Source organism: Kwoniella mangroviensis, assembly GCF_000507465.2.
Source record: "Kwoniella mangroviensis CBS 8507 chromosome 1 map unlocalized Ctg01, whole genome shotgun sequence".
In the NCBI taxonomy this organism is placed as follows: Eukaryota; Fungi; Basidiomycota; class Tremellomycetes; order Tremellales; family Cryptococcaceae; genus Kwoniella; species Kwoniella mangrovensis.
The window spans coordinates 11,122,214-11,150,102 of record NW_027062533.1 but is presented as its reverse complement, the minus strand read 5'-3'; the positions used below and the strand labels follow the sequence as shown (position 1 = coordinate 11,150,102).

General features: G+C 43.9%; 12 protein-coding genes across 12 annotated transcripts; 5 read left to right on the top strand and 7 right to left on the bottom strand.

Moving 5' to 3' along the window:
* Positions 1-69: 69 nt before the first annotated feature.
* Positions 70-2,285, top strand: I203_104239 (uncharacterized protein; the record flags this gene model as incomplete). The annotated part of the gene is made up of 9 exons (XM_019144171.1): positions 70-273; positions 368-610; positions 739-928; positions 996-1,009; positions 1,077-1,260; positions 1,353-1,412; positions 1,479-1,660; positions 1,747-2,088; positions 2,163-2,285. The coding sequence occupies 9 exons, from the start codon at positions 70-72 to the stop codon at positions 2,283-2,285; spliced, it is 1,542 nt and encodes a 513-aa protein (XP_019007220.1).
* A 256-nt stretch (positions 2,286-2,541) lies between these two features.
* Positions 2,542-4,024, bottom strand: I203_104238 (uncharacterized protein; the record flags this gene model as incomplete). The annotated part of the gene is made up of 7 exons (XM_019144172.2): positions 2,542-2,586; positions 2,652-2,688; positions 2,768-2,914; positions 2,979-3,068; positions 3,183-3,401; positions 3,512-3,742; positions 3,918-4,024. The coding sequence occupies 7 exons, from the start codon at positions 4,022-4,024 to the stop codon at positions 2,542-2,544; spliced, it is 876 nt and encodes a 291-aa protein (XP_019007221.2).
* Positions 4,025-4,065: 41 nt separating this feature from the next.
* On the bottom strand, positions 4,066-5,761 carry I203_104237 (uncharacterized protein; the record flags this gene model as incomplete). Its single annotated transcript, XM_065517494.1, has 7 exons — positions 4,066-4,145; positions 4,276-4,391; positions 4,480-4,505; positions 4,590-4,611; positions 4,695-4,839; positions 4,930-5,614; positions 5,687-5,761. The coding sequence occupies 7 exons, from the start codon at positions 5,759-5,761 to the stop codon at positions 4,066-4,068; spliced, it is 1,149 nt and encodes a 382-aa protein (XP_065374312.1).
* An 813-nt stretch (positions 5,762-6,574) lies between these two features.
* Positions 6,575-7,551, top strand: I203_104236 (uncharacterized protein; the record flags this gene model as incomplete). The annotated part of the gene is made up of 4 exons (XM_019144173.1): positions 6,575-6,785; positions 6,872-6,927; positions 7,033-7,087; positions 7,190-7,551. The coding sequence occupies 4 exons, from the start codon at positions 6,575-6,577 to the stop codon at positions 7,549-7,551; spliced, it is 684 nt and encodes a 227-aa protein (XP_019007222.1).
* Positions 7,552-8,178: 627 nt separating this feature from the next.
* On the bottom strand, positions 8,179-9,191 carry I203_104235 (uncharacterized protein; the record flags this gene model as incomplete). The annotated part of the gene is made up of 3 exons (XM_019144174.1): positions 8,179-8,528; positions 8,603-8,927; positions 9,063-9,191. The coding sequence occupies 3 exons, from the start codon at positions 9,189-9,191 to the stop codon at positions 8,179-8,181; spliced, it is 804 nt and encodes a 267-aa protein (XP_019007223.1).
* Positions 9,192-10,786: 1,595 nt separating this feature from the next.
* Positions 10,787-11,917, bottom strand: I203_104234 (uncharacterized protein; the record flags this gene model as incomplete). The annotated part of the gene is made up of 1 exon (XM_019144175.1): positions 10,787-11,917. The coding sequence occupies one exon, from the start codon at positions 11,915-11,917 to the stop codon at positions 10,787-10,789; it is 1,131 nt and encodes a 376-aa protein (XP_019007224.1).
* A 1,654-nt stretch (positions 11,918-13,571) lies between these two features.
* On the bottom strand, positions 13,572-14,507 carry I203_104233 (uncharacterized protein; the record flags this gene model as incomplete). Its single annotated transcript, XM_019144176.2, has 2 exons — positions 13,572-14,201; positions 14,271-14,507. 2 exons carry the CDS (start codon positions 14,505-14,507, stop codon positions 13,572-13,574), a joined length of 867 nt encoding a protein of 288 aa, XP_019007225.2.
* Positions 14,508-14,727: 220 nt separating this feature from the next.
* Positions 14,728-19,496, bottom strand: I203_104232 (uncharacterized protein; the record flags this gene model as incomplete). The annotated part of the gene is made up of 18 exons (XM_019144177.1): positions 14,728-14,858; positions 14,937-15,080; positions 15,167-15,303; positions 15,362-15,404; positions 15,470-15,771; positions 15,849-16,151; positions 16,215-16,360; positions 16,422-16,563; positions 16,620-16,667; positions 16,718-16,871; positions 16,945-17,397; positions 17,462-17,634; positions 17,688-17,849; positions 17,918-18,212; positions 18,279-18,494; positions 18,557-18,616; positions 18,749-18,818; positions 18,882-19,496. The coding sequence occupies 18 exons, from the start codon at positions 19,494-19,496 to the stop codon at positions 14,728-14,730; spliced, it is 3,594 nt and encodes a 1,197-aa protein (XP_019007226.1).
* Positions 19,497-19,901: 405 nt separating this feature from the next.
* I203_104231 (uncharacterized protein) lies at positions 19,902-21,233 on the top strand (the record flags this gene model as incomplete). Its single annotated transcript, XM_019144178.1, has 4 exons — positions 19,902-20,061; positions 20,123-20,523; positions 20,635-20,992; positions 21,103-21,233. The coding sequence occupies 4 exons, from the start codon at positions 19,902-19,904 to the stop codon at positions 21,231-21,233; spliced, it is 1,050 nt and encodes a 349-aa protein (XP_019007227.1).
* A 1,011-nt stretch (positions 21,234-22,244) lies between these two features.
* I203_104230 (uncharacterized protein) lies at positions 22,245-22,712 on the bottom strand (the record flags this gene model as incomplete). Its single annotated transcript, XM_019144179.1, has 1 exon — positions 22,245-22,712. The coding sequence occupies one exon, from the start codon at positions 22,710-22,712 to the stop codon at positions 22,245-22,247; it is 468 nt and encodes a 155-aa protein (XP_019007228.1).
* A 1,050-nt stretch (positions 22,713-23,762) lies between these two features.
* On the top strand, positions 23,763-25,325 carry I203_104229 (uncharacterized protein; the record flags this gene model as incomplete). Its single annotated transcript, XM_019144180.1, has 2 exons — positions 23,763-23,852; positions 23,919-25,325. 2 exons carry the CDS (start codon positions 23,763-23,765, stop codon positions 25,323-25,325), a joined length of 1,497 nt encoding a protein of 498 aa, XP_019007229.1.
* A 962-nt stretch (positions 25,326-26,287) lies between these two features.
* On the top strand, positions 26,288-27,511 carry I203_104228 (uncharacterized protein; the record flags this gene model as incomplete). The annotated part of the gene is made up of 1 exon (XM_019144181.1): positions 26,288-27,511. The coding sequence occupies one exon, from the start codon at positions 26,288-26,290 to the stop codon at positions 27,509-27,511; it is 1,224 nt and encodes a 407-aa protein (XP_019007230.1).
* Between the last annotated feature and the right edge of the window lie 378 nt (positions 27,512-27,889).

The window sequence follows — 27,889 nt, the reverse complement described above, 5'->3', positions numbered from 1 at the left end:
TCCCTTGTTCATCTATATATCTCGTAGCAGCTACATAGGTATAGTATAGTGTAGTGCATTCATGCCACTATGCCACCACCATCGACCAGAGCTTCAGTCCTTCGACTTCTGAATCTCACTTCAAACCAGGGTTGCAGGGGATGTGGGCGAACTCACTCCGCTCTCGATCATCACTCGCATGGACATGGACACAAGGGAGTAAGAGGAATGGCTACTCCCGTGGAGAAGGCTACAGGCGGTCCACCACCTGGTAACACAGATTATGCTTTTGAAGTGAGTTATACACTTCGTTAACACCTCGACCCTTTAGTGGAAACGCACTACGTGTACTGTATTCTGATCGATGATTGATCCCCCTGTCCTATAGATGGCAGCTTCAACTCTTCGATTCGGGCCCCACGCGACCCGCGAAGTAGGCATGGACCTATCCAACATGATCAAGCAGCTTCCAGCGATGGACCGATCAAATGCCAAGATCGGTATCTTCACTGATCCGAATGTCGTCAAGTTACCAGTTATGGAGGTGGTCGAAGAGAGCTTAATGAGGGAAGGGTTGAATTGGGTAGTTTGGGAGAATTGCTCGGTGGAACCGACTGATAAATCATGGCAGGTGAGTTGACGATCTGTCGATATGAGATGGATTACGGCAAGAACGTCCGGGGTGACCGGAGGGTGGTTTAGCTCAAGTGGTATCGATCAATTTCGTATGACGCTGACTCTAATTTTAATCCCTCATAGGAAGCAATCGATTTCGCCCGTTCATCCCATATCACCCACTTTCTAGCTGTCGGAGGTGGATCATCAATGGATACGGCCAAAGCTGCCAACTTGTTCACCAACTATCCCGAATCAGATTTGTACGAGTTCATAAATGCTCCAATCGGGAAAGGTAAACCGATCGAGAAGAAACTGAGTCCTTTGATTGCTAGTGAGTCAGCTTTCAATCTCTCTAAATCGATTGGTAAATCCTCAAGCTGATATATTCTGGGTCATAGTACCAACTACAGCTGTAAGGTTTTAAGCGCATTCTCATAGGTCAAAGACGGTGAAAAAGCTTACAATATGATGTTTTATAGGGTACCGGATCAGAAACTACCGGAACTGCCATCCTCGATATTCCATCTAGACAATTCAAAACGGGTATAGCATCTAGGGCATTAAAACCGACTTTGGGAATCGTAGATCTGAATAATACTGCTACCTGTCCTAAGGAAGTGGCTATAGCTGCTGGATTGGACGTGTTGTTCCATTCCCTCGAGAGTGAGTCTGAGCGACCATTTTTCGTCCATTCTCTATTCGCTGTGTTTTGAGTATACAAGGATGAGCTCTAGCTAATTTTACTTCGTGTTCAGGTTGGACAGCTGTTCCGTACAACGAACGAACACCGAGACCCGCCAATCCAATAAACAGACGTAAGTAATTGTATCTACTTGCGACACAACCCCTGTGTCAGAGCTGATATGAGGTATTGTTTGTAGCCGCATACCAAGGATCGAACCCAATCTCAGATATCTTCTCTCGATGGGCGTTGGAAACCACCATCAAGTACCTTCCTAGAATCGCTAAAGATCCATATGGAGATGAAGAGGCTAGAGCTCAGATGTTGCTGGCGGCTAGTACGGCTGGTATAGGGTTTGGAAATGCGGGCGTACACATGTGTGTGAGTAGTGATACCATACCTGCCCTTCCTGGTGAAACACATCATCCTACCCTCCGAATGCTGTATGCTCATGATTATATGTGCAGCACGCATTCTCATATCCTATCTCATCACTTAACAAAGGTCGGCCCACCAATCTTCAATACCATCATCCATCTTACTCACCCAAGATACCCCTCATCCCCCACGGTGTAGCCGTATCTCTGACCGCACCGGCCGTATTCGAATTTACCGCTCCATCTTCACCCAAGCGTCATCGTGAGGCGTTAGAAGTCTTCTTAGGTAAAGAGAGATCACACGAAGCTGGGAATGTGATAGATGAGGATTTGGGTAAAGCGCTGAGTGAGGAGATCAAGAAGTTCTTGGATCTTGTAGAAGTTCCCAGAGGGTTGGAGAAAGTTGGCTACGGCTCTGGAGATATCACCAAGGTGAGTTCACCTGCTTCATTTGACCGAACCAGGGTAAAGAAGACGATTCGCTAATTCTTTATATTGTATTATAGCTCGTGGAAGGTTGTTTACCTCAGCGAAGAGTACTGGATCTCGCTCCGCTGTTGGCTAAAGATGATCTGGCTCTGGAGAAGGAACAATTAGCAGGAATCGTGGAAGGATCATTAAGATGGTAATGTCGGTCAGGCATGAAATTATAACAGGAAAGAAATGGATGATTTGTATAGTTTGGTCATGATATAGTATAAACATCTGATCTATGCAATGTGAATACGTATATTGACTGAAATGAATTGAGCAGGTAAGTTCGATGAATAACGATTCTGCACAATTCTTGTTGACTGACTATTCGATCTAACATCGACATACGTATCACATGCATATTCAAGCTGTGATCACCGAGACATCACTGTCGTCTTTCTTCAGCCGCGCTCAGAAAGCGGTTCGACCGGTCTTGACAGTCCTAAGTACTCTCGCCTATGAAGAAATCCAACTGTGTCAGCATAGTGATAATCTATACCTTATATATTGTTTATGCTTACCTTGTTGAGCTTATCAATGATCTCTAGCAATACGAAGCTACGAAGCCATACGTCAGTCACGTCCGCAGCGGTGAAAGAGGATCTATTCGGACAGCAGTAGTCTGATCCTGACTTACTCGCTTCCTGGATATCCAATGATACTCATACCCAGTGGTTGCATCTCCTCTTGATCCGAGACCAAAGATTTAAAAGGGACTTGACCGATGGGAACGACGTAGTGTGGACATCCAGCTATTGATGCAGGATGTGTTGGGCTGATGGGGCTAATGTGACGATAGAAAAACTCAAATCAGTTTCACTTCCACTCTGTTGGGTTAGATGACTCACTTTTTCCTTGTTGATAATGGTTCTCTGTGCGAGTTCATCTTACTTTCTCTATAGAGAGGTAATCGATCGATGTTTGTAGGTTCGGGCAAACTATATCACACAAATTTCAGACCAAACAGTCAGATACGGTACCATCCTATATTAACAGTTCCCAAGACAGATGGAAAGCTTCAGGTTATATCGTAATATCATGAATCCACTTACATCGTCCTTGTGACTGACTGATCATCAGATCCAATCAAATTCCTAAATCTTCTAGCTGAATTATCCCATTTCTCCCTCATCGCTTCCAATTCACCAAACGAATAATGTTCGGTTGATTTCCAGTCTTCTTGAATATGATATGCAACAGGTGGAAATCTACCTTGATTTTGAGATTTATAGGTATCGATAAATGTTTTAGACCATTTTTGGTATTGTAACCTATTGATAAATAGGATGATCACAATCTACATCAGTCGAGTTCCAACCAGCGCAGTCCAGTCTAGAGACCTTGCTCTGCCTGACAATGTAGAAAAAGGTACTAGACTTACTCTTCCCCTACTTTTGCAAATTCAGGAATGGACATCAATCCACCATCTCGCTCAAAAGTCCTCTTAATATCGATCCATTCGATTTTCATTCCCAATACATTTTGAAGGGAAGAAATGAAGTTATTTATCAACTTTCGGATGCTAGAAGGGATCATTTCGAAATCGTCTATTGGGATCTGAACGATTTTAGGTGAAGTTTTGTGGGGTTTGATCAGTTTGGAATTACTGTACCTGCAACATGTGGAGTTTCAGGCAGTCAGCTCCTACAGACAAGCCATACTCAGTAAAGTCATAGTATACTGTATCTGCAAAGCATGGGATCCACAGAATCTGAGTTGAGATAGAAAAATGCAGTAATGTACAGCAGAAGCATGGTGCATTTTTCGATTTCTAGTTGCCAACTTACCAAGTCTCCAAGACCCATTTCATCATTCCCGGATCCCTAGCCAGTACTCCCACTGTGTCGCACCATCCATTCAATGGTAAGACCCCGTCGACAGGGAGGACACCCATAGTTGGATACATCACGTCCATGTCAAGACAGGAAAATAGCTTTATAGTGTTGATTTAGCACTGTTGGGACATACCTTATTACCGTATAGTCCTACGATAGACGCCGGATGTCTGATCGAACCTACGGTAAGTTACCGAGTAGTCACTGTAAGCTGGAAGTGAACTCGACTTGGTCCCAGTGATAAGTTAATGATCTCAGTGAATCATGTGGTTTTGTGAGGTGAGTGGCATCAAAAGTTGAAAATACTGACCACCGGTATCTGATCCTACAGACATGTCCAACCAATCGTAACTTGCCATCGAACTAGCTGAACCGGATGACGTCCCACTAACAGACTGGTAGCCGTCATCTCGGGGTGAATATGGACTACGAGAAATCGAAAACGACAAGATGCCCGTCGTTAAATTTGTGCTCTGCGATCAAGCACAAACTGGATATGGTAGGTGAAACTCACTATAAAAGATCAGGTGATTGTTCGATCTAGCACTCAGTAAACTCAACCCGACCCAATCCAATACATCAACCCTCCTATCACCATTTACGATTATCATAAGGGTGACTCACGCTATTTCCCGTGACTGCAAATCTATCAAGGCGTGCGTTAAACATTGTCTTCTTAGTAAGTATTTCTTCGTTCTATACTGACCTAGATTCTGAAGCCATACTCACTGATTAGTTTTGACCTTTCCTACAATCACTGCTCCTTCCTCTAATAATCGTCGAACACACGAAGCAGTCTCCTGCACTTCTCCACGCATCTCTAAATATACTTTACTTCCTGCTCCGGTTGATATACCCTTGATATCAAATACGTCTGACCCATAATGCACATCACATATCTATCAGTTCTCTACCTCGAGAGGTTATTATACCATCGTACAGCATAACGCTTCTGGACATTTACGAGTCAAAGGGAATTTGGGTTGGATAGGGGAAAACATAGCTTTAACAGAAAGTCTATATCCCTTGAGTTTTCCAGCATTTCCCCAGCTATACAATCTGGACGGTACAGGGACAAGAGTTCTTCCTCTATCCTCGGTCTTATTCAGCGTCCTATACGTCCCTTGACCATCCAGGGGATAAATACCATTGACGACGGCATGGGAAGTATCGGGGTATAATCGATAGACAGGGTAAAAGCCCAGGGTGTTCATTTGTTGTTTTACTAGATATGGTCCTGCAGCTCTTTTCACCTTCAGCTCCGATGTGGATATTGAGCTGATTATGAGTGGATCTGAATGGTATTGTATACTTTGATCAAGGATCAAATGGGTCGATCCGACTTCCTCAAGCAAGTACGATAACGCCTCGTCTTGTATTTCAATGTCGATTATTTGCGCACTGTCTTGAAGAGAAGGAATCAGTAAGATGGTCTTCAGCCATTCTTTAGTAAGTACATCGTCTTCATTCAAGTATGAGCTGATCGTATCCTTAAGGATGGATTCGATAATTTGTCCATTGTCTGGAATGAGGATCCAAATTACACAAATAGGCTTGAATCCCTCTTTGTTGAGAAGCAAAGAAGACTTCGGTAGATGGTAGAGGGGTTGATGGGTGGAGGAGAAATATTCGAATTCACCCAAAGAGAACTACACATAGGAAAAGAGATATTTCGTCATTGTATGGGACGCTTTGCAATTTATGTGTGTAATTTCACTTACGAATAACTCGGTATTGAGCTTGATTCCTGTATTGCTTACCTGATGGTTTTCAAATTTGATCGTATTACTGGACATGTTGGTAAATCAGGTGGTTTACGAAGAGCTTAACAATCTATCGAATGTATGATCGGTCTTGTATGAGTGAAATTAAGTCGGGATGTTGAATGTACTGTACATGAGAAATGACAACGATACGTTCTCACAACCATTTTCATTCAGTACTGTCTTTGCATAGCATAAGGAGAATCCTTTATCTTGAAGAAACATGTTTACATCCTTTGTTCGATGATATCCTGCATGATGAGATGTGGCTATACAGTACTTGGAGTGGCATAAGGAAAGTCTGCTCGTTGCGTGAGTTCAGAACTCTGGATGTGTCCGTTCACCCTGATTTAGTAGGCTTTACATGACTAAGGCAGAATGACAAAGTATTCTGAGTAGACAGAGAGAGACGCTGCTAAATAACGTAAAAGCGAAGTGGTTCTGCAATAGAGTTAAGCCGCCACGCCACTAGCAATTCAGGCGAAGTTGGCTTGACATCCATCACCACAATCCGATGCTATCGTCGTTACATCATATCACATGGATGGACATATACTGTATCCACATGTAGGCTCACCACGATGAGATAATCATACTCATGTATCGACATACGCAGTCCGATAAGTAATGCATGTAGGTCCGCCGTACATCCCCAGGCATCCGCTGGGAAATACCTGGAGTCCATCGAGATCACGTGACCACACGCACAGCGGAGGAAAACAGAAAAGTCAGTGTTCGAGAGTAGCCATCGAGGCTAGGTATAAGATACAAGTCGATGATCAACCTGTCATTAATTAACTGTATCTACCCTCTCAGATCGGTAAGAGCACTAGGACCCCAGGCAAGATGTCAGATCTCACCGAATCCGACCCCAAGCAATCCCTCGCCTCTCTCATGTCATCTCTATCAAATGTTGAAAATAGCTTAGAATCCTTGTTAGACGATCAGAATCAAGCTGGACCATCAACATGGTCGGACAAGTTGGAGAAGCTGTCAATGCTGGATAGAGCCAAGATGGACGTGTTGGCCTCCTACACTATCAACGATCTGATATGGAGTGAGTACATCTCGCAACAGTCGTCTCAATTCAAGAAAAAGACGAAGGGGTTGAATGCTCATACGTATATGCCATGAAACGAATAGTATACTTGAAAGTGAAAGGTGTTGATCCTGACAAACATGAAGTGACGGCCGAACTTGTGAGCGATCACCCTCCATACTCTCACATCTCATTCACTATATGGGAATAGATCATAGGACATTACTCACATTGATGATCGTCGTCATCTCCTCAACCCTTGTAGGATCGCATAAAGACTTATTATACCAAAATCAAATCTATCGAAGAACCCGAAACTCGTGAGTACACCATCACTAACTCATCGCGACCCTTTTACTCGTCCAGACCTCTAAGAATAGACAATGTATATACTCCCAATACTAATCACACTATGCTCCTAGGCCGTAATCGCATAGATTCCGATGCCGCTCATCGATTCGTCAAATCCTCCATTCCCCGCTCCCAGCATCTCCCACCTACCTCTGCTGCTCAACTGGCACAACAACAGGCGGAGAGTGCTATTGCCGAACAAGAACAGGAAGAATCGCTGAGAAGGTTAGGTAAAGCTTCGAGATTTAGGTTTATAGAGAAAGAAGGGAAGGAGACGATCATCCCTGGACAAGATGCAGCGGAAGATAACGACAATGAGGATGAGGATGAGGAGGAGAACATGGAAGAGGAGAGTGAAAGTATAGAAGAGCAAGGGGGGTTGGATGCTGAGGATTTCTTGAAAGGCGTTGAGGAGGAGATGAAAGGTCAGTAATGCACTGAGAGTGGATCATCCTTATTCAATCCTCAGATGTCGGTTGAAGATCAGTCGGACCACTTTAGCTATAGAAACCCTCTCTCGTCTCTCTCGATCACTGTCATTGCACCAGAATTATACCCTGTATGATTTATATACCAGACATGACCTGTATGTATGTATAGATGCAGATGACATATTTGTTGCATAAACTTTTTTGCTTTCAGACTTTTTTCTCTTCCTTATGATGAACAGAATGAGGTTTATGCCCTTTTTGAGATGAAGATAATATCGAATTTGATCTTCAGAGCGATGACTATGACTAACAACGAAGAGAATATTGATAAATTGAAAAAGGTAGAATGTGATATCTACCATAAAACTACAACGAACCAACGAATTTGAAAACACTACAACATCCGTTACTATAAGATCCAAATCCTCATCTGTCTCATCAGGAGGCAGTGGGAGGGAGTATGTTCATTTTTGATTTTTGATTCTTGATTTTTGATTTATCTTTGGTCTGAATGATAAGACGAATCTTTTTGATTTGAATTTGAAGATAATTTTGAACAGATTGCGATTGAATACCTTAGACCGACTTGCATTCTAATTCCTTCCACTTTGATTATGGCTTGGTGTCTCCTATTGAGCCATCTCGCAAGCTCCACAATCACCACAAACGCTCCACATACTCCTTCGACCAGTTGTCGCATCGGGGTATTCGGACATCACCAATTTAGGGATAGATTTGCAGTGAGGTCCATGGATGTTTCGTGCTTTCTCAATCTCACTTGCATTGGTAGGCAGAGGACCGTTATAGGAAGGTTGAAGTAAGCCGTTCCTTGGTGCTGGTAATGATTGGGAGAAAGCTTGGGCAGCCAAAGGTGAGGTAGGTCGGAAGTTTGTGTTTGAAGGTAAATGTTGATGGTGAGAGGAAAGGGAAGCGTTGGAGAAATGATGTGGGTTTGGATGAGGAGTAAGCGATGGATAGGCTGCTTGAATGGATAAGTACTTAATTAGCTTGTGCTTCTTTCATCGCGACACACGAGGGTCTTTTTAAGCTCACCTTTCATCTGACTTGCATCCATATCATCCATCATCTCCATCTCGTATTCCAACTCATCTTCTTCGGCTCCAGGCCCAAATAGGAACCCACCACTTCCACCAGATGAATAGACATAGTGATCGGTGTTGTTGGCATGAGATTGCTCTTGGTGAGAATGGGCATTTATACCTGAATGTCCCATAGCCATATGACAATCATTATCGTTGTCCATGTCCATATCTGTGTCCATCATTTGATCGTCGTCGGATGCAGAGTTGGAATGGTCTGTCATCAGCTCGGGGAGTTGGTACGAATTTTGCATGGTCGGTGAGCGGACTCTCATGTGCTAACAGTGAGAATACATATCAGCGTATGCATGAAAAGCGTTATAAGAGTGATGCATGAAAGGCGAAGCACCATAAAGAAGACTGAGGACTTGAGGGAAGGATAAAGGGAGGAAGGAAGGTAGGATGCTACTCACCTTGGAAGCCTCTTCCTCGTCCATACCCCAGGACATCCTCTTCCTCTTCACCTTGAAGCTCGAGCTCGAGGGCATAGCGGTGTTGTTTTGATTGTTAGAGTTGAATAGAGCGAATGGTGCGTGGGTCATGTTGTTATTTGATGCTTATTGAGGAATGTGTCTTGCATGGGATGACAGTTGTAATGAATTGATTTTGTCGTGTAGTGGTGTGGTGTTCTGATTTAAATGAGATATTCAGGAATAAGGAAGAAAAGAAGGAGAGAAAAGTAAAAAGATCAAGACGCGACGAGTGAAATTAAAAAAAAAAGACGGGTCTGTGTGGTAGGATATATATATATGTTCCGGAACATGCCACGTGCATCAAGAGGTCGATGGCTTGACTGGAGTTGACTAATCCGGAAGAAAGGGAGAGAAAGAGGGTGAAAGGACTGTGCGGAGATTGAAAAATACACATCTTGCGTAAGGGATCACGAGACATCAGGGTCAGATGCACCGGAGATAATCCAAGACATCCTTTGATCCTATCAGGCTCGGCTCCTCACCGAAGGCAAAAGAAGAAATCAAAGGTCGTTACCAATTCTGGAAAGATGCTATAACTGAGAGGCATAATTACAGAAAGCAAAATCAGTGTTCGAGAGGAATTGCTTCGAAATCACATGCATAGATATGCTGTCTTCTGTGATGATAAGCCTCGGAGTTATATGACATAAGATATGATAAAGATCGCCCACTATGAGCACCGAGAACGAAATCGCGAGAGAGACATTCGAGGTATCCAGTATCAGTTAGTGCAAAACATCGATATCAATGGATGAAATGAGGAAACGGTATACGGTGTCAAATTCTCCCTTTCAGATTCACTGTCAAGAGGTCAAAGATGATCGATCAGTTGATCAAACTTGTTCTTCCACTCTGATCAATCGCCCCATTCCCCTTCACAGCACATACAAGCATCGGCATCGATCCAACCTCTGTTTTCAGCTTCATTTTGTCTTCAAGGGAGCATATTCAACTACATCCTAAACAAGGGTACAATGTTTGAACTTCATATCCCACCTCTTGTTCGATTTTCCCGTTGATCTTCGACAAGATATTTTCGTTGATATATGTTGAAAGCAAGTACTCCCTTGAGTGGTGGTGGGACATTCAGACTCGATATGAACAATCGTCGTTGATGAGTCCAAAGTTGAGCTTGAGATTGAACAGGATCTTTTCGGACAACAAACCTTATTATGGATATTGATTGCAGTAGCTGTATGAAGTGGTTGATCATCAAGAATGGTAAATACCTTACTCCTCTTCGGACGCAGAATTAGGATCATATTCTGCTATTACAGATAATTTGCGCGTATGGACAAGTCATGTTGATATATGATGCATGAGAGATAAAGCCACAGTAAAACTGATCTAAGTGTTTATATAAATGATGAAAATTGACAGAAATTGGATGAAAACTAATGGAATATCTATCGCTCTCCAAGACCGAAGGCGTATGCTAGCTGACGGGTTTCTCTAAATGAGAAATTCTGATACAAAGCTAGGAAAATGATGGGAAGGATGTTGAAAGAGATATTGGGCTCCTCTGTCGAGGGTATGTGCAAGCTCGTCTTCTTCGCGAAACCAATATGTACCGTCAGTGATGAGCGAAATGACTGCAGTATGCGCAAAGTCAGATAACTCACTCATTCACCAGATGTTCCTTTTAACCATTCTTGGTCCTTAAATCACTTCTTCCCACAACATACACAAGGTTCCGCTTCTCCCCAGGCTGAGACTTTTACAGCGTATGGACTCTTTTTCGGAACGTATCTGTCGATGCTGCCTCGAAGGTTCTCGGCATTTTCGGTATCGAGTTGCATTTGGGCGACGTCCTCGGATAGTCGAGGCAAGACAAACTCAGTTTTTCTGGAGATTCCCATTTCATTGCCTGGATACGCTGAGGGACGCGGCGTCGCCTTGGCAAGAAGGCTCTCATATTCGACATTACTTCGGATCCAACGCTCCGAATAACGGTGGAAATTTCCGTGTGGACGATACCCTACTGAGAACAGATCCGGCGGGACATGGGTAGAGAACAGCCTGATGTTGGATATTTCCAAATCGACGTCGTCGTTGTTGTATGAATTGTGAATCGTCAAAACAGGATTGTCCTCAGAGAGCCATCGATCGATTTCCATAAGCACTTGAGCTTGTTCATGAAAAAGGCTGACGTAATGGCTTTCGAGGTCCTGTCGCATTATGGTTTGTACTTCAGAGCTGAACTTTCCTATAGGTATCTTTGCTAATACCCGACCGACATAGGCTTCGCGTTCCTTCAGATTGAGGTGGTGGAGGAACACACAGATAGATCGCGGTTTGCACATCTGACCGAGACGTGTTATGAAGGGGTGATCTTCGATTGGTTTAAGGTTCTCATCGGACCAAAGTACCAAGTCAAAAATGACTTGCGAACGCAACTGAACATATTTGACGTTTCTGAACGGGACTCTGGCAGCACTAAACCCGAATTCGGTACCGAAAACAACATCGGTAAGTCTTTGACAAGAGTCGGGAGATGGGAGGGATTCGAATATGAGAGTCTCACAACTATCGAGTAGATTGAGCTTCCTTGATATTGCATTGACATGAGCAGGATTTCCGGTGACGTCTTGAGATGCAGGTATATCTTTATAGTTGAGACCTTCCAAGATTGCAGGGAGGTTGTCCTTGCCGACTTCGACGGTACGATACAGCGGACAAAGGATAAGGGGCTTGACCGCATCGTAGAAATCTTGAGAAGTAGTCAGGAGGTTCGATCGAGTCGGGGTATCGGTGAATAAGGCGATGTTGACGAGCGCGTATGTAGGCAAATGCATTATGGAACGTTAGCGACTTGAATTGTACTAGCCAAAGCAGGGATTCCTGGGAGCAGCTAGAGTACGGAGACTTTTGGTGGGAGAAAGTGCTTGAAGAGGAGGTAGTGAAACAGATACGGCCTAAATAAACGGGCTGATGTCAGCTTGCAGGGAAAGCTCACCCCGCTTCAGCAGCGACAGCAATATAGATGACGCACCTAGTAGGAGGGGATGGTGGAGGATCAACCCGTTATGTGCGGAAGAGGAAGAGATCTACAAATCACCAAGGCCATAGGTAAGAAAACGGAGAGAGCGTAAGGCAGGAAGAAAAGAAAAGAGAAGAAACAGGCTGTGGTAGTCAAGGTGAATAAATATGTGGTTGAACGGGTCAATCAATTAGTATCGTGCCCCTCAATGTGGCAGAAAGATGCGTGCAGTGGGGGTGAACTGAGAGCATCCGGGATTCTTTTGAGGACACGCCTAGATAGGCGTCACCTCTGCTCCATCGAGCGCAAAATGTCAATAGAAAATGATCATATGGCAGGGATAGGCGAGACGTCTATTGTTCAATATGGCATGATGCTTCATATCATCGAGTTATCGCATACCATGAGCATTGGAATGCCTCACGTCCCGTACTGATTTGATACAGTTTGCTATTCAAACTTGCAAATCGAACATAAATAGATGTACTGCATCACCCATTTTCAGTTACATGCACTCCTGCGCTACAATGAGGATGTCTTTCAAAACTAACACAATACGGAATTTCCAACCGCAATTGTGCTCTTAAAGTACAGGTGGAGGTTGAAAAGAATGTCGAGAGAATGAGAATGAACGATGACACAGGGACGTAAAGAGCGAGGAGAAAAGATCTTGCAACGGAGTTCGTAAATGAACTAGAATGCTTTTCGGTACGTGAACATGGATAGCAGATATGATAGAATCATCGACCTTCTTTTGTCCCACAACATGCACAAGGCTTCGCATCATCCCAATCTGTACATTCTACATTCTCATTCGAGAAAATCGGATGAGCAGCGACAGCGTCTTGCTTGGCAATATTCATCCTATTTCTCAACTTTGTCTTCGTATATTGTCCTTCCAAAGGTTTCTCACAGATGAACTCCCAAGAGTTCAAATGAGGATATGATGTCTCTCCTCCATCTTTCTTTCTCATCTCGAGAAGGCCCAACTTATTAGTGGCGACACGTTTCGATAAATATTTTAATCATCATTTTCCTAAAGATGATACCGACATGTTGATAACATGGCTGGAGACCACCAGTTCCGGCCGTTTGAAATCGTTGACGACCACAGTATTTGAAGGATATTCTAATATTGTTGAAACACCTAAGTGGGATAACACCCATCTTGAAATTATGTATAGTAGTCGTTCGATTAGACTTGGTTGATACTCTAACATAAAATCCTCGAATGTATTGATGAAGGTGCTTATCCCCTTGACGTACTTTCTGAACTTCTTCTTCAATATACTTTCCTGCATAACTTTTTGGCGATCGTGGAGGATGGGCCACAAACGTTTCTCGACACATTGGTCATAGTGATCTTGCGTTATATCCGGAAACGTTAAACAAATATCAACAGGATTCATCCCGCAGTCCTCGAAGGCTGACAGCAAAGGATGAGTATACTTGATTCCAATATCACTTCTTCAATTATACCAATCATACATCTCCAATATAGGATGACTCTCCAAGACTAGTGTTTTAACTTTACTGAAGATCCGTTTCCTTCGATGCAGCCTGATTACGCTGCTCAGTGCGAAACTCCATGTTGACATGTCTTCAATAACGAATCTATTAGGGATAGACCCAATTGTGAGATGTCTGACTTGGGAAAGGAGAGTGCGTTTCCGCTCATGCGATCGCAGAGTTGGATAGTCGGTGGTATAGGTATGAGTCATGAAACTCGTCTTGACTGTAGGATCATCCTCAACTTCATCTTCTGATTCAACTTTACGTCTGGGCCAAATGATATCCCTTCTTTGTCCACTTTCGTTTTCATCCTTGATCTTTGACATATCGAGAGGTTTCTTTGATCTATAGGGTCTAAGTGCAGGGTGTGTTCTAGCCATACCCATGAACACCATGGTTGAGTTCTCCTTGGTTATTCTGATCTTCCTATAAAGTAAACGCCCGGCAGCCTCGTAAGCACCTTGGGGGACACTCATCAGCGCAATGAGGGTCTGGTGATCTGAGTAAGAAGCGATAGTTTGGAGGATTTCTAGGGGGATCACTCTGGTGTGTTGACTGTCGGGTTCTTTGGGGGGTCGTCGAGCAGTCTAGGATACCCTAGGTCAGCAGAGTAATCCGAATGTTACAAGATACAACTGATCCAAATCATCACGTACAGTCACTGTAAAGCTGCACCATCCAGTCCAACCTTCCCACAAAGCTGAATACCTCCTAAATGGTCGGGGAAGTATCACAGTGATGGATGTTGCAGAAGTAGCTGTATTTTGGGATACCTTGAAGTCTCTGTTAGTAATGTGAAGAGTTGTAGGTGAGTGGACGATAGTCGACAATGAAGAAGCAGAAGAAATAACGGAAATTGAGATAACGAGGATAAAAAGGCTTGACTGATACATGTCGGGTCAGCCCATTGCACACGACCAAAGCTCGTGTTTCCACCATCACTCTTGAACCGCATGGTCCTTGATTGTGTGCATGCCAAACCTTATCTTCAACGACATGCTGTTCTGGCCCAAGCTGATTTAGCTACAGTCGATGACATGCGAATGCTGTGTAATACATGATGGCAATGACCACTGCACAGATAAGAATGACCTAATCGTATTATATCAATTCTCAATACACCTCATCTTCACTATCATCGTCATCCAAGCCGAAGATCTTTTTAATATCCGCCAGACTCGCTCCTTTATCTTTCGACGCTCCTCCAGATAAGGAGGCATTGACCAAGGCAGTCTTCGAACGTTCTGCCCATCCGACACCGATACCAACGAGGTCAGTCTTGGTTACAGGCAAATGGACAAGGTGACATGACATCGACTTACGTATCTTCATTATTCTTTTTTCGACCGTTCCTTTGATGATATACCTAGTCACGTGTACATGTTTATTTTGACCTAATCGGTGTACTCTGTCTATGGCTTGTTGTTCTATAGCTTCATTCCACCATGTATCCATCATGAATACGTCTAAGCAGCAGATCAATAATCTGTCAGCAGGACCCTTTGATACGATTACACCGTTGTGTTACCGAAGTGGAATGAACAAAACTCACGGTTCGCCATTGTCAAGTTCAACCCCACTCCACCAGCTTTCAGTGAAATCAACAATACAAGTGGTTCTTTGATCTTCTTGCCGAACTCGTCGATCGTGGCAGCTCGTTGAGCTTGCGACATCGATCCGTCGAATCGCCTGAAATCAAATGATCAGCTTTCCCGCTGGTCCAGAAAGTGAGCGAATGTATACTTACAGCCACCTAATACCCTCTTTAGTCAAAGTAGTTTCGATCAGATCTACAGTCGTCCTACTTTCAGCTTTCATCGTTCACCCAAAGACACGTAAATAGAGGCTGACATACCGAGGAATGATGTAAATTGACTGAACACCAAAGTTTTCACTTCCGGATCTTCCTGTCTCATCAAATCCAGTTTTCTAACTAGCGCTCTCAACTTCGTACTCTGGACCAAATTCACCTTCCCGATCGTTACACCCGCTTCGCCTTCTTCGTGGGTACCAGTCAAAGGGTTAACCCTCTTGCGCTTACGTTGAATCGATCGTAGGTCCGATAGCTTGATAGGACCTTTTGAACAAGACGGACATAAGGCGGGCTTGTTCTGGTCTTCGCATGTTCCTATCCAGTTGACTATACAGTCTTGGCAGCTAAAGCGAGGTACGCGCAAGCGAATCAGCCCTGTATTGTATTGATGAGATGAAGGGGTGGGTAGATATCGACTCACCATCGATGATAACAAGGCAGTAAGACCTCATCGAACATTTCATTCGAGCAGATGTCGCATATAGGAGTAGTTTCCTGTTCACCCAGTTCCTTCAATACTTTCTCAGCGAAAGCATGGTCCACCTCTTCTTCCTCGCCTCTATCATTGACTTTGGACTTGGCACCCCCGGCATACAATGCGATGAGGTCTTTCAGATTATTCTTCTCGTCCCCTGTATCGGCATCTAGAAGCCTGTCGGTGGATTCATCGTCTTCTGTCGATTTGCCCAATACTAGTAAAGGATGATCGACACACTGCCGAAGTCTGCGAATTGAAGCTCGTGAGCGTCTCTCCCAGACTCTAACAGCAGAACGATACCCGACTCACTTCATAAGCATGGCCAAGATAGACGTATAGTTTGACATTGCTCTTCCCTCAGCATCCAGCTGGATGAATCGCCTCTTGGCGCGGTCTTCGAGATGCTTGTATATCTGTCTTTCAGGCCTCGAGAAGTCCAGTACTTGTATGTCGACCTGAATACCAACATGTTAACCGAGATCTCATGAGAATCACGAAATGACAGGATTGGCTGACCGTCTTCGGTGGTAGATCAACGATCAGTTTACCATCTTTGTCCCTCATCGTCTTCTCACGTCGAAGTAAACATGACTCTAGGATATACTGAACAACGTTTAAGGCTTTCGGATCTTGGTTCAAGAATGGGATAGTGACGAAACTACAATGACATCGTCAGCTGGTTGAATGCACTCGACACCCCTGGGGTCAGCTCACCTTCGGAAGAAGGAATAGTGTCCCCAAGGTTCCAATCGAAGGAAATGTCTACAAGATTGTTAGCTGAAATCAGACTCAAAGATCTCCGATAAGCTCACAGCAGTGAATATAGATCATCCAGCCTATTGACGATAGGAGTACCAGTGAGGGCCCATCTTCTCTGACCTTTCAACTCATAACATGCTTTCGACACTTGAGCAGTACGGTTCTTGATATTGTGTGCTTCATCTAGTACGATTCGCAAGAAGTCGTCTATGGTAGTACATGATCATCAGCTACTCCACCCTGTTGTAACGAAATCCAGGTGCAAAACAACTAAACTCACGATCGTATAGATTGCCACCCTCGTAGGTCGGTTTATCCTTGTTCTTCTTCCATTTTTGATATTCACTCGCCAATGTCCCATAAGAAGTGATGATCACATCTACCTTCTTTTTACCTTCTTGTGAGAGTAATCTATCGATATCAATCCGATCATTACCATACCACATGAAAGATGTGATAGTTCCCTTTTCTGACATTTTACCGAGTTCGTCGTGCCACTGCGAAGCTAGTGATACCGGACAGACGACCAATGTACCTCTGGGTAAATTGACATTGGCGGGTTTAGGCACAGTAGGTGTAGCTCGCCATTGGTTGGACAAAGTGACTTGCTTGAACTTGGGTCGTTTCGATACAGGTTCTTCATCTTCGGGAGCAGTTGGAGGTGGTGTCGATGATATATCCGCGTCGATATTGGTATGAATGAGTGAGGCCATCATGCAAGTTTTACCCATACCTAAAAAGGACAAGTTCGATTCAGGAATTCCATCCATTTCAGTGCAGATGAGATACAAACTTACCCATAGCATCAGCTAGGATACCGCCTTTGGCCCTAGTATTGGACGTAGGAAAGGTCAAGCTCAATTCTCCGCTATAAGGGTTCCAATAGAATTTCCGACTCGGATCAACAAAATCGTCTTCATCTTCAATCTCAATCGGTTGTCCTTCAATGTGTTCTTTCTTGAAAGCATATCTGAGATCCAGAAGATTAGCTAAGGATGCCAGCTTGACTGATGGGACACTCACTCCTCCCATAATGGATGCAAGCTTTGATTATCCCTTATACTTTCATCCCCCTTTTCTCTAGCACTCATCCACGTCAAAGCTTGTTTTTGATATGGCCTGAGCGTATATAGGAATGTATCGGGCGGATCGGTCTCTTCTAAACGATTATCACCCTGTTGAGCTCTGTATAGACATCAATCTTTATCAGCTGTCCATCTTGAACATCCTTGCTAAGGTGTAGCGTGACTCACTTTGCGTAGATAGCATCGATTTCATTCATCTGCCTCTCATCCAGTTTCTCAGCTTCGTCTCCGCTATCTTCATCTCCATCACCATCACCATCATCATCACTGTTGGCCGCTGACGCCTTCCCTTTACCCTTCTCAGACGCAGTACCATTACTTCCCTTCGACGGACTAGGACTCCGCTTAGGTTTAGGTGAATCGGAGAAATGTTGAAGGGAAGTTTCGTTGATAATCGCTGCACCATTCTTCTTCTGCGCTAGTAGTAAAGCATTGGATCGGAGGGGTTTGACGCCGATGCGACCTGCACATCAGAAGATGTGAGCTATCATTGCAAGTTCACGCAGGTCCTGCATACAACGCAACTCACTGAATAAAGCGCCTAAAGCATCTTTCCGTTTCCTCATAGCTTCTTCCTCTGTAGTCTCCTTCTGCTCCTGCCAGAATGTACCCTCTTCCTTCCGTTCGTCCTTCTTCTCCACATTTTCGAACGCTTTGCGAGCGAGGAATACCTTGACGTTGAGAAGAATGGTACTTCCAGTTGAGAGACTTTGTGGACAATCGATGACATGTCCTGAGAGCTCGACTGGATAATATTTTCGTCAATGAGTTTTGCCGAGGATATCGATAAGGTGGGGATTGACTCACTAACGCCAGTATCGAGAAGATGAGTTAGGAACCCCGCTTCCTGAACCGATAACCTTCCGACTGATAAATGAGACAATGTTTCAATCCCCTCAATTCCCTCACCTGTACTACTTGACGTGACTTACCCTCTGAAAGAAGGAAAAGGTGGAGTCGTCAGCTAAAAGATCAACAGAATTTATCAAGGTAGCTCACCAAATCCCCTATCATTCCTGAACCTAATGATCGAATCTACCACAGGCTTTGTATTCGATTTCTTCGGTGGCTACATCATCAATTCTATATCAGCTACATCTGATCCTCAGGTTGGACCGCTGACTGGACTTACAACTGGAGTAGTCTTTTTACTCATCATTGATCCTAGCGTCACCTGCTTCCCGCCTATACTCTTACCTTTCGCACCAACTACTTTCCCATTGACCAACCTTGCTGGACCCTTTGTATCCCTGATACTATTCCTGCTTTCTTCCACTTGAGCTTTGGGTTTAGGTCGTTCAAAGATTACTTTACTGCCTGGTGAACAATATCCTTTCCCTTTCGATAAACTCCATCCTTCACACACGAATTCACCCAAATAACCTTGTTCAAACCCATTCGGTATGGAAGAGCCTGCTATAGGCGGGGAGGCAGAAAAGGTCCTCTTGAACTTGGACGGGCCTGCCCCATTGGAAGGTTTGATATCATCTAACGCAATAATATCGTCACTGTTCTGCGAGCCGAACACCTCTTGAGACTGCTTGGATCGGTTGCTATGACCACTCTGACCGTTCGCTCTTGAGGAGGTAGCAGTCGAAGGAGGATTGATAGCAGAGGAAGAAGGTCCAGCTAGAGCTCCTGAAGCCGTAATGACATCTTCCTCTTCTTCCGAGTCAGATACTGGGAAGAACAGATCGGGAGAGGATCGTTTGGAAGGGATCGAAGTTGAATCATCCTCGACGTTCATTTTGACCTAAGATTTGCACCCTATCGAAGGTCACTGTGGTTAATTGCGCTCTTATTTTGCTGTTCAGGTGAAAGTGGGAGTGATACGCTACAACAAGTGGCCAATACGATCAAGTGGATTGATATTCTTGTTCAACGCGTAAGAGTGGATGAGGTTGATGTTTCCAACTTTTTCCACGCGTCAATTAATCGGGGGGAAATATTGCCGGTTGACGTCAACCACGCACGGATCACCACGTTACACTATATCACTCGCAATCACACATCACACATCGTGCTATCCTCCACCTGTCACGTCCACCCACACCTCGTCCTCTTCTTCAACTGCAGTCAGCTGGGGTAGTCTGTACCGCACCATGCAAAGAAGTCAATGACACTCAATCAAACGCATCATACAGTCTCCGAAATGGACGAGCAACTCGCTTTTCTCCGACATCCACCTAGCTCAGGCCCACTCCCTCTAGCATGTTCGTTCAGAAGCAAAAGCGGGGAAGTAGAGTTGAACTACTGGCCTGCTAAGAGAGGATGCGAATCACCACCAGATCGTCTCATCCTTTTCATCCTAGGTAAGCTCTTGGTATTTCTAACTACAGCGCATAACACTGACAAACATCCTATGTTATACAGGTAATCCCGGTTTGTTGGGCTACTACCCACCTTTCCTAACCCACCTTCATTCCCTCCTTCCTCCCTCTCACGCTATCCTAGCTACATCTCACATAGGTCACTCCACTATCATCCCCGGACCCAAAGAACCATTAGATCTGCCTCCGCAGCTGGAGAGCAAAATCGACCTGGTTCACTCTCTTCGAAAATATCTGGACGACTGGTCAAGCGGAAATGGGGAAACCGGCGAAAAGCCCAAATTGAGCTTGATGGGTCATTCGGTCGGCGCATGGTTATCGTGTGAAGTGATGAAATCGCTCAACACGAGTCCGAACCAAGACCAATGGCCTGTCCAAAGTGGGTACCTGTTATTTCCGACTTTGGGCTGGATAAGTAATACATGGAATGGATGGACTTTATGGGTGAGTTGGCAGATCCCACTATCTGAAATCTAGATCTTGCCGATACCATGAGCAGCTGTAACGATCACAGTGCAGTCTGGTAAATCAGCTGATATTGTATGAGGGGATTAGCCAATATTCCATAGACCCTTCAAACCCCTCCTTCCCTTTCTCTCACCCCTCGTCCGACCCATACTGCCTTACACATCCTTACCAATCACATCGATCTCCCTGGTCGGCTCTCCAGAAATCATCAGACACGTCTTACACCTCTCACGATCGGAGATGGACCTCATCCGAGATCCAGATATAGAATGGTACAAATCGCAAAATTTGGAAGATCAGCAGAGAGGGTTATTTGGGATATGGGCCAAAGGGAATTTAGATGGTTGGGTGGGTAAAGATGGACCCTTAGTCCAAGATGCTTTGGGTGGAGAAGAGAGTGGTAGGGCGAGATTGTTGGACGGTGTACCGCATGCTTTCTGTCTCAGTAAGTCTAAGCTACCTCTACAAATTTGCTGTCGTTTGTCTGAACTTTAGTTTGATCGTTTTTTTGTACCGTATGATATGCTGATCCCTTTTTTGTTTGATCATGCACAGCACAAGAAAACTCAGAACTGGTAGCTGAAGTGGTAGCGAACTGGATAGACCCCTCATCGTCTCGTGGACCTATTGACTCCCCCACAATACACCCGAAAGAACCCCTTGGAGCGGACATGATGCCTATGTAGATATTGAGAATTTACAAGCAGGTTGGCATATGGATTCAAAAAGACCCAAGGATCTTTCACCATCCTGCTCATACTAAGCTTAGGACATGGAAATTAGCCCTACAACTGGCGGACAGTAGAATCCCAGAGGATCAGGTATGCTAAATAATTGTATACATCGGCCATCGACTTATGTTCATGCACGACATGATACTATATCACCCGCTGAGTTCGAGACTTCCTTGTATCAGAGCTCACTACGACATCATCAGAAGCACTACATCCTTTGGCTTCACAGGCGTGAACATGATAAACTGGCTTTGACCCTGTAACGAAGATTAGAATACTGAATTTCCATGATAGCTAATGTCATTTCAATCCTTTCACACCAATCCTTTCTTCGCAGTGAGACAATGACTTAGCATCGTCATGTCATACACGATTGACATGGGAGAGATCATTCATTCCACATCAATTAGCTCGAATCATGTCCTCAGAGGACTCTAACACCCAAACATCAGTCTATGGAAATAAAATCATTTCAATTTCCTTGTCCTCGCTGATGCCCTCAATAGCAGCTCACCACTCACTTACTAATACAACAACGTCCGTCATACAACCTGGTTCTCACATGATCATCCTCACATCCCACGAGAACGACACGAATCCACAATCAAATGCAAGTATGTCCCATGCGATTCCCGGTTTTTCCCAAATAGTAGACCATTCTTCCGGTACTCAGGCGAAAAGCACGGATGAAAACAATCCAACGATCCACAATACCCAACCAGTGCCGGACTCTTCACAAATGAATCTTGAACGGGACAAAATACGAAGCACAGTCTCGGTTCAATCTATGTTTCACCGGGAGAACAAGCTGCATGAATCTTGTACTGTACAGTAAAGCGAATCACTACTAGTTAGCGCCTACTGTACTCATGCTCTCAGGTGATATCACCGATGGACAGATTTTTTATGTTGTATTCATTGGGCAATACTCAGTCCGGTTATAAAGCATGGTAAATGCATTCATCACTCAGCACTGGCAACCGGAGCATCTGGGCTTCTGTCATTCGGTAATCTCACCGTACTCAGGCATCGCATACTGTATCGCTGTCTACCATATAGTAATGGAATTATATAACAAGTCATGTGCATATATAGTATGTATAAACCAATACAAGGATCTGCATCTTCGACCATCTCCATATCCAAGTTCAAATGATCCAGATAAGTTACCTTTCGGATAGCTTCTTCCAGTATACCTAACCAGTCGTCTTCGTCTCCAGCCTTGTAACCAGTAAACGGACATATCAATTCCCATTTCTTCGATTTCTCATGAGCGATTCTCTCTTCCAGGAGTCTCGCTTCTGACGGCACACAATGAATGATCGATTCGACTCTCCTATTGTGGACCCTCTCCCGTTTCTTACCAAAATTTGTGAGCTGCTTAAGTCTTATCTCCCTATTAACATGTTGATAGCAATTCTCTATTGACATGGTTGGAGGTGGATGACAAATCGCAGGTACTATCTTGGAAAAGAAGATTCTGGCGTTCTTTGGGGTATCATATGGGATCGCACCAACTTTGAAATTATGTATGACTAGTTCCTTCACCTTACCTCGGAAAGTTGATGATACCATGACGGGGAGTGAACTGATTTCATGACCAAGCGATCGAAATCGTTGCCTTAATTCTTCTCTTTTCGAATCAAATTCCTCTTCATCCAAATACCCTTGATAATGTTTCGAGCGAACATCGATAGAATGACGAAAACGTTCGGTATCAGCTTCCAAGGTAGGTATATTTAGGCAGATAGATATGGGTTCAATGACCTTGGCCAGACAGGTAAAAAAAGGATGAAAGCGAGTTGTAGCCAGTCCATGGAGATGTCCATCACCCCAATCAGATATGTCCCATGCTGCTTGACAGGTTATAACCAGCTTATCCACTTTGGAAAATGGTTTCGGGTATTCGGGATCCACACGGACACCTGAAAGCATGTTACTTCTTGGCTTGAGAGGAATGAGAAGGGATAGATAGCACTTACGAATGTCACCTCAAATCCGTACCAGATCAATGGGATGAGCCAGCAACGAAGAAACGGCCTGACGAGGTGAATATCGATCATGATAGATATCTTACCGAGTTACGAGTATGATGTCGTTTGATAGTGTTTCTCAAGAGGTACCACTGTAGTACTGGTATATCCATTTTCATGTCGACATGAGATGGGGTTTGGTGACGTTTGTCAGTCTTCTGATCTTTTACACGTGTTCAGGTCATGTTTAACATGCTTGATTGCGCACTGTCCCACTTGATCGTTGGTTGATCGGCGACAATCATGCAAAGGGGTCCGTGCTCATATGCGTGTGTGCGTGTCTGTGCACATCAGGCTGATGTTATCGCTTCTGGTGATATCGACATAGACTTCCCATTTGCTTTAATTTACTTCTCTTTTCGACTTTTTTCCTCTGCTAACAAATTGGAATATATCACTCTCCTTCGGAAATCAGCCTTCATCCAGATGCCAGGGCTCGAATGTCAACATGTTTCCCTTGATCAGTACCCACCCTTCCACTCAGAGAAGATACGAAAGATTTTTCTGCTACATGATCCTTGGAATACTCATCATCATAGTGAGCCGATCGAACTATCAAGTCGAGTCAAGCTGTTGATACTGATAGACTGGTCAATTGATTCAGATAGAATCTCACTTCGATCTAGATCCCAAGATTGAACGTCTTCTCCAACAAGTATGGAGAGTTCTCATGTCAGCGGCATCACTCGAAAACCTTCTGATAATTCTCAGCGATGAATCGTCCACGAAATCGTACACAGCCTCCCCTGATCGATTCACCCTCCCGAATGATGTTCTTCGACACATCGCGGCCGTATCGGATCGTGCCACACTTGGAAAGTTGATGCAAGTTTTCTGGGGATGTCATGATATCGTCGGACCAATTCTGTATTCAAAAGTACAAATTTCAAGAGAAAACGCTAGGAAGGTATTTATGGGACTGGCTACTACACCATACGATTCTAGAATTGTTAGAACCAAACCCAGGAAGAAAGCGAACGCAATTGAAAACATACGCAAATCGTGGTGGGGATCGGATTATAGAAAGCGATTCATCCTAGGTTATCCGTATACCCCCTATAAGGAAGAAGATGAAGAAGATTTCGAACCTCCTCATCAAGTACATGATTATCCGACTGTCAAATCTCACAATCGCAAATTGCAACTCCTCACAAATGTCAAACACCTCACTATCGCTTCTTTACCTAGTCGAATCGTCTCGGAGGATTTCGCTGCTTGTGTCCGTCACAACTTCCACAATCATGGAGAGGACAAACCTTTCAGTAATGTCGGGACGCTTGTTGTCAAAGGTCAAGCCGTTTACGACATGGCCCTGTGGATTGATGATCCACTTTCTAGAACCACCAACACAGGTCATAATCATCCTTTCATCTATCATCTCCTGAACTCGATGAGACCCAAGGCAGTCTGCGTATCTTACCCTCAACTTACTACCGAACATGTGGAAAGATCACTCGACAAACGCTTATCTCCTATTTCGCCATACCTACCTGAGGATCAACAGACCGCAATTAGGGAACAAGCGAGTAACACCTATAGGAATTATGTTCACCGCTTGTATCGGACGGTAAATTACTTTACGGAAATACCTAAATGGACATTGGATAGTTTCACAATACATCAACACAAGATAGGATGTTTACCTTATCTGTCCAAATGCGTCAAGGTCTTTTTCGAAAGTTGTCATTGCGATGATTCCCCCGACATTCATTGCTTGCAGCACACTGCTGATAATAAACGAAGGACTATGTTGAACAGCCTCGCTAACAGGTTGAAGAGCCTGTCCTTGCCTCGGAACAAGAAGAAAGACTGCTATAGTAATTTACTTGAACACTGTGTCTTGGTGATGCCCAAACCCAGATCCAAGCCAGAGGGGGATGGAGCGAAGGAGCAATGGTCGGAATGGAAGGAGAGTATAGGTCAAAGTCACCCATCACTTCTGTGGCAGAAGGACACGATTATAATGGGATGGGATGAAGCTGATCCTTGTTCTTGCTGTGGTCTCAAGTGAAGCCGAGACATGGACACAAATAACAAAGACAATCGATGCGTTTGAAAAGACTGGAAAGTGAAAGTATATGCTTTGCTTCGTTCATCGTCGATTGTTCAATACAACTCCATTTCTCTGTAGAAATTTTGGCTCAAGTCTATATATCATTGAAATATATGAAATGCACTCAATCAATTATGCTTATACGATATGTAATGCAGTAATTCAGCTTAACCCTCATGAGGTTACGCATGGACCTCCCCGGACATGTCTCCATACTTGTTCCGAGACGATCGCCGCCCTCCTTTGGCTATATAAACAAGTAAACAAGACTGTCATATATCATGCATTTCACACTCTTCATTCATTCTTTCTGTCTCTCATTCGACCTCATTTGTATATCTCATACCGACTACACTACTACTGTATGACTACTTGATCAGTCACTGCCATGTTACTACTTCGAATATTCAGCACGGTCATCACGATCATCCTGAAACTTTATTGTAAAATCAAATGGTTCGTCGTCGATTTCTTCGGATTCTTTGGGTTTTGGCTTTGGCTCGGGTTTACCGATCTATGGAAATTGGTGGAGATAGTAAGTACAGTATTCTCCATTTGCTCTCCTTCTACTGCATGACAATTTACAATCTCATTTCAAGAGATGGGTACGGACACAGTACATAAATCGAGGTGAACAAGTTGCTCATGGACTTCGTTTTCAGTCCCCAGAACAATATATATCCATGATCAAAAAACTTCACCGCTATGCTTTAATCGATTTCTTGATCATTTGGTTCGTTTACAATATCCCAAAGATCTTCAGCTTCTTCCGGCACGTACTCTCAGACCTCCATTTCTATCATCACCCACCTCGTCAAACGGAATGCATCTTTCCTCCTGAAATCATTCGACAAATCGCCTTTCACTCAGATAAGCTGACGTTATATCACCTGGTTCAAACTTCAAGCTTGTTTTACAACATGACAGCACCCCAGCTATACCAGGAACTCATCATCACCAAAACCAATGCTGAGAAGGTATTCAGAGGTTTAGCAATCACACCGAGAGAAGGAAGGGTAATTAGAATCAGGCAAGACGAAGGGACTAGATCATTATTTGAGAGATGGACCGAACTTTGGAATCTTCGTGTTAGACCTCCATATACACTTACCTACCCATACGCCAGGGTCGAAGAGGAAGATGAATTAGATGATAATCTGACTTATCCATATCTGTGGCGTTTCAATCATTATGATAGAAGATATTCATCAATCGCATCACACCATCGGAAACTCACTCTTCTCTCATATGTCAAACGACTCACTATCGGTTCTATCCCTTCTCGAATCGTTTCGCAGGATTTCAAATCTTGGTGTCTGTTATCTTCCTCATCACCAATAGAACAGAGATTATTACCTAATATCGAAACGATCATCATCACAAATCAAGCGATTTGGGAATTAGCAGAATGGACGGATAAGTACCAAACCAATCAATTTGATAAACATCCTTTCATAGATGGATTGATCAACGTCTCTTCGCCAGATAAAATCTGTATGACTTACCCGAGATTACATCAAGATCAATATCCGAAATTTCTCAATGACAGGATAGGTCATTTGAAAAATATCTTGACGTCGGACGAATGGTCAGATAAAGAAGAAGATCTCAAGAGGCTCTTTTGTCGAATGGCATATTTTATCGATCAAGCTGTTTTATCTTTCCTTCAAGTCCATAATGCCTCTCTTAGTGGATGGTCACCTACCGAAATCACGCTACATGGTAGACGTGCGGGTCATCTCGCCTTCAATCATTATCATTCCCTCAAAACTAAAAGTACGAGGATATTCCTAGATGACTGTAAGATCGATCATCATCGTTCTCCTGAACCTTTGACGTTATGTCCTCAACATACCATAGAAGAAGATCGTAAAGTACATTTGGGATCGGTCATCTCGGATGATTGTAGGATCGCAAAGTACAAATCGCTGGATGCGGCTTCACATAATGATCAAGATCAATGGGAGTTGATCTTACCTAGACGATTCGTAGAAGAAGATGAATCTGAAAGATTGATGAATTGGGAAAGATGGATAGATGAGATACTCTCGAAGAATCCGACTTTCAATAAGGATAGGTTGAAGATTACCACATGGTCAGGAGCCGAGAGCTGTACTTGCTGCTCAACGAAGGATGGGCTTTAGTGAAAGTCTATATAAGAATGCTGTAATCATGAATGACAATACCGTATCTGGGTCTGGTCTTGACGAGATATACGAGTAGTGGATAAAGCAGTGCGTACAGTAACTCATACTCGAGTATATCTTTGAAGCGTTACGAGTACTCGTACAAGGAACGCGGGTAGAGTGATGTACCAAAAGTTGAGTGCAAGTCATGGGTCCCTGAATATCCTCTTTACGTGATTTTAAGCTTTTACCTCTTTCGACGTTCGTTGCTCAAGTGCAACGCGTACCAGAGTGGGAAAGTATAAATAAGAACGAGAGCATAGCAAAGGAATGCATGTCATTTCAATTCTTCTTCTCTCCTCATTCAACATTCATCTATACTTTCTTACGATCGTC